Source organism: Lolium perenne, chromosome 2 (assembly GCF_019359855.2).
Source record: "Lolium perenne isolate Kyuss_39 chromosome 2, Kyuss_2.0, whole genome shotgun sequence".
In the NCBI taxonomy this organism is placed as follows: Eukaryota; Viridiplantae; Streptophyta; class Magnoliopsida; order Poales; family Poaceae; genus Lolium; species Lolium perenne.
The window spans coordinates 323,354,462-323,359,654 of record NC_067245.2 but is presented as its reverse complement, the minus strand read 5'-3'; the positions used below and the strand labels follow the sequence as shown (position 1 = coordinate 323,359,654).

The 5,193-nt window shown below is 46.2% G+C and overlaps 1 protein-coding gene across 1 annotated transcript; it reads right to left on the bottom strand.

Annotated features, from left to right (window-relative positions):
• Positions 1-1,283: 1,283 nt before the first annotated feature.
• LOC127329691 (protein FAR1-RELATED SEQUENCE 5-like) lies at positions 1,284-4,412 on the bottom strand. The gene is made up of 3 exons (XM_071825803.1): positions 4,014-4,412; positions 3,409-3,525; positions 1,284-3,323 (listed from the first exon to the last, which is right to left on the bottom strand). The coding sequence occupies exons 1-3, from the start codon at positions 4,410-4,412 to the stop codon at positions 1,284-1,286; spliced, it is 2,556 nt and encodes an 851-aa protein (XP_071681904.1).
• Positions 4,413-5,193: the final 781 nt, after the last annotated feature.

The following is a 5,193-nucleotide window of genomic DNA, read 5'->3' as shown; positions in this document are numbered from 1 at the left end:
AATGAAGGCGAGGCCCGTCATAGTTGAAGCAAGTAGAATGATAGTTTCGGTATGTAATGACAAAGTTGCATGTCTCGCTCAAACTTTGATTATTATTGGCATGTGAAACTTGTTTATCCATTACCTATGTGTAAAGACTATGTTTGATGGATTTCATGTGTAAGACTATGTGTGTTGGATGCCATGTTTCATTCCGTTAGGTACTGTGTTGTAATGGAATGCTTGTGATACTTCCTGTATTTTCATATGTGAATTTCGTTGACAATAAGTTTGCTTGTTTACACTGACTCTTTCATCAGTAAAGCTTTTGCCGGACAGGCCGGGCATTATGGCCGGACAGTCCGGTAAGGAAAATAGCTTGTTCCTTACATGCGCCGGACAGGCCGGCCAAAATTGACGGACAGGCCGGCAAATCGCCGAAGCTAGCCTCCTGACCAAGCCGGCCAAACAAGCTCAGTCCGGTGACAAGTCCGGCCAGTTACTGTAACTTAAAACCATATCCGCCGGTCTGGCCGGTCGATTCCGGCGGCCTGTCCGGCGCCCTGGACGGACATACATCACAATTTGCCAGACAGGCCGGTGACTTGTCCGGGCAGTTCCTGTAGCCCCTGGAACTTAACAGCACGCTACCCGGCCAGTCCGGCGATTTCACCAGCCTGTCCGCAGACCAGGCCGGACTTGAACGAGGACAGGCCGGTCTGTCCGGGGATTCGCCGGACTTTGCCCTCTCCGTTCGCCGGACTGTCCATTGTGGTATTTTCTTTGACGTTTCTTAGTTGTGGAAACACATCGAAAGTAAAATTTATATAATAAATCACAATGAATGGAAGTACATGAAAATGAAAAATGGTATAGAATCACAAATGGTTTCGGTCAATTACAATTAAGGTGAAGTAAATACATAATCTTCAAGGTAAAGCTTTAATTTTGTAATTTCGCTAGTGAAGATGCACTTCTACTTGTTTTCTTTTTCCATATACCTGCATTACAAAACGAAATTATTTAGTACTCGTTTAACATAGATTTAATTAATCGGCCTAGCTAAGAAAAATATGTAAGAAGACTTACTCCGGATGTTTTTTGCACAACTTTTTGTTCCGTTTGTTATGACCGATGACACCACAGGCGGTGCACCCCTGATTCCGGGTCTTACGCTCGTCGAACGCTAGTGGTCTACCATTTTTCGTCACGGGGTGATTTACCTCTTGTGCAGCTTTTGTGTTTTGCTTAGGTGCTCCTCTCGTGGCAACCTTATTGGGATCACCAACCGGAACTGCATTGCCTTAAAAATCATATGCGTCTTCTTCAGCGAAGGCTGTGTGACCATCATGTCCATTCTTTTTCGCATATTTTCTTGCTACTAAGCCCTTCATATATGCCATGAACTCATTATACATTGCTGGATCATCTACTGCCGCATCCATAGCTTCCGCCGATACTGTTTCCATGTCGTTGTATCTTTTTCGCTTCCCTGGCCCCGAGTAACCGTACGCGAAAAGATCGCTTCTGCGCCGTGCTGGCAATCCATTTCTTGCCATTTTGGAGAATCGCCGAAGAACACAATAGTCCGGTATTTCGGACAATTTCAGGTGCTTCAATACATATAGGATATGCTTGCATGGAAGCCCCTTACGATTCATTCTTCGGCAGCTGCACTGTATTAACTCTTTCGGCTGATTAGGGCTATACTCCACGATAAACGAGTATCTGCCGCTATTCCTCCATTTGACCATAAACTGTTTAGAGCCCCCTGTTCCCACGTATTCCTCAAAAATCTCGAGGTCACCAAGCTTCTTCACAACCTGCTGCAAGATGTAGAACTTGGCTGGACTGAAGGCATGGGCAAGAGCAACCTCTATCTCTTTGGATTCAGTAACTGCCACCGGTAAACTCTGGGAACAGATGCAGTCATCTTCGGCCTCGCTCTCACGGATGCGAACAATGGCATTCTCGTAATGCATTATCAAGTCAACTAGGGTCATACCATAATCCAGGTGAAGGTGAAGGCATGAGTTCAAACTCTCACTTCTCTGATTGCTTTTCATACCAAGGAAATATCCACCGGTCAGATACGCGGCAGCCCAAATTCTCTTCTTATTGTACATCCTTTTGAGCCATTCTTGGGTACTATCTGTCTCCCACTTGCGATGAAACGCGCTCCATCTTTCCTCAAAAATAGCTTCTGAAGTGGCGTAGTATAAGAATGGCCGAAATTCCTTTAGCGACTTATGACCAAGGTGTCTCTTCATGTTTTTCTCTATGTGCCAAGTACATAGACGGTGCCACACGTCTGGAAGGACATTCTGAATAGCTAATATCATCGCGGCGTCCCCATCAGTAATAAGACCTTTGGGCTTCTTCTGACACATTGCAGTCAAGAATGTCCGAAGCAGCCAAGCATATGTATCTTCTGTCTCGTCTGACACGAGAGCGCATGCAAACACCGTAGTCTTACGATGATTGTTCAGGCCTACAAAAGGAATAAATGGCATAGCATACCGGTTCATCTTGTACGTGCTATCAAACACCACCACGTCACCAAAATCCTGATAGTCCTGCCGTGACTGAGAATCACACCAGAACATGCTTTTCAACCGTCCTTCATCATCTACTTGGTAATCAAAAAAAAATTCAGGATCACTCTTCTTCCTCGCGGCCATAATACCAAGTGCTGTGGCAGCATCACCCTTCGCAATAAGCTTCCTCTTCTCCCTGCAACATAGGTTGTACAGATCTCGCCTTACGAAGCCTACACCACCGTAGCCATGTCTTCTGAGAAAGTGTTTCATAATCATGTACTTTCTCATCCCACTTGCTCCCAAAGATAGTATCTCAGCTCTCTGGTACGGCTTAATCTTTCTGTGCGATCGAAGAAATGGTACTTCGTCCGGTCTAGCTGGTTTATGTCTGTGATTGCCGTAAAAAATTTTGACAACCCATACTCCTCTCGATAGGTCACGCTTCACGGTGAGATTGGCATTGCAGTTGCAACGAGTCTCGGGTCGTAGCCTACGACTGTGGCCTTCCTGCGTTAAAAGCTTTTCCTGACGTTTCCCTACCCTGGAACAGACATACCGCCTTAACCGTATTTCTCCCTTACCACGTTTCCCTCGCTTTGCCCTCTTCAAAATGTCCTTCCGGATGCTGAAGCCATGCTCTCTCGCATAGCTGTTGTACCACACAAAAGCCGCCGGTTCGGAAGAAAATGTCATGTCCAGTATTTTACAGTGCTCTTCCATAGAGTGCATCTTATATTCATTACTCACAATATCTGGGTCTGCTTGACTGTGATGTTCACGCCCATTGTCAGCACCAGATATCACCTACACATGAAGGGAAAATAAGTCATAAAAGTTGTCGTTCCAACGGTAACATTGACGGTTTGCCATACTAAAACTATATACTTACTTCGCTCTTATTTTCAGAGCTTGATTCCTCGTGATGCAGTCCTACCTCCACGCTATATTCATCAAACCCAACCTCCATGTCTGAATACTCATCCTCCTCGTGACCACCGTATAGCACCTACACAGCCAAAAACAAAGAATGTAACATGTCACTTCATTGCTTCCATTCATTGGTAGCCATTAAAAAATAATCAACATACTTCACTCATGTTTTCTGAGGAGGCCGATGATGGAAGGTTCTCCCCAAAAGGAGGTATATTTTCATAGATCCTGGATTTGGAACTATTCTCCGAAGTAGAATCATCATCGCCCGTATATCCGTCATCCCCGTCACTCCAAGTTGAGCTATAGTCCCCCATTTCTCCAAAAACTACACAAAACCCGCACGCAACAAAGAATTAATGTAAAATTCTAAACAATAACGCAATGCAAATCACTATTTCATATTTAGTACACGGACACGGACAGCGGACAGTCTGGAAGAGAGACCCCGGCCTGTCCGCCGAGGGCCGGACTGTCTGGTTCGTGTGTGCCGGACTGTCTTCCGTGCGCCGGACACGCTAAATGAGCCGCCGGACATGTCCAGCGGCAGAGATTCAAACTTACCTCCACCTCGTGTCCAGCGGAAGATCGGCTCGCCGGAGAGACGGAGCTCGACGCGACGGCGTGCAGCAGAGGCGTCTCGTCGAGGAGGCCCTGAGGATCGTGGAGATGGGAGTGCCGAGATCGTCGGGAAGATATGCCCTGGTGGAGGAGGTCTATGGTGACGGAGTGCGGCGCCGACGGCGGCTCGTCGAGCTCCGGGGAGATGCCGGTGAAGAGGAGATCGTGGAGAAGCGACGGAGGAGCCCTGTGGCGGAGGAGTGCGGCGGTGAGGAGGTGATCGTGGCGTCCGAGATCGTGCGACGGGACGGCGGCAGCCGGCTCGTCGAGTTCGAACGTGGGAGAACGATCGATCGATCGTGGGAGGAAGGAGGAAGACGCATACGGTATAGAGACGGTCATATACGAGTTCACATACGGGCGTCATACGGCCTTGGATATGGGTTTGGAGGGCTTTTGAGCTTTTGGAGGGGGGGGGGGGGGGGGGGTGTACTGGAGCACACGCCTTAAGAAATATAATGCCAACATGCTAAAATGTTCTAGCAGCGTGATGCCATATGCCCTACGACCGTTGTACCAGTTTTTCTCGTTTATGGTCGTCGTGAAGAACAAAACATGTTTATAGAGGTGTTTACGCATTTGAAGGATATGATGAGGGATGTTTCTATCCCACCTGGTTGGCGATGCGTTCTACGAATTTGTCCTTCAACATTAAGTGTGCTTTTAGTAGTCTTTTGTATTTTGCATCGCATTTTTATATTTTCTCTTTGTCGAATTTATGCATTTGTGTGTATCTTAGCTATGCAGAGGTCGAGTCTAAACTTTTCTTAACTATATCACCCTGATATAAAATTGTAAGTAATAAAGCATCTTTTATCGGAAAAAAAGGGAGACTTAGCATGTTGACGGAATAACGAGTACTCCCTTTGTTTTATATTAGTTGTCCTTAATGTGGTATGACTTGGTAATAAACCGTAGTATACATCGGAGGTACTAGTCCCTCCGATGTATACTAGTCGTCGGTCGATGAGTTGCATGTAATACTCCCTTCATTCACTACCTCGGATGTATACTAGTCGTCGGTCGATGAGTTGCATGTAATACTCTCTCCATTCACTAATATAAGACACTTTAGCTTTTTTGTAGATTTATCTATTTTTGGTATGTATTTAGTCTACTTTTA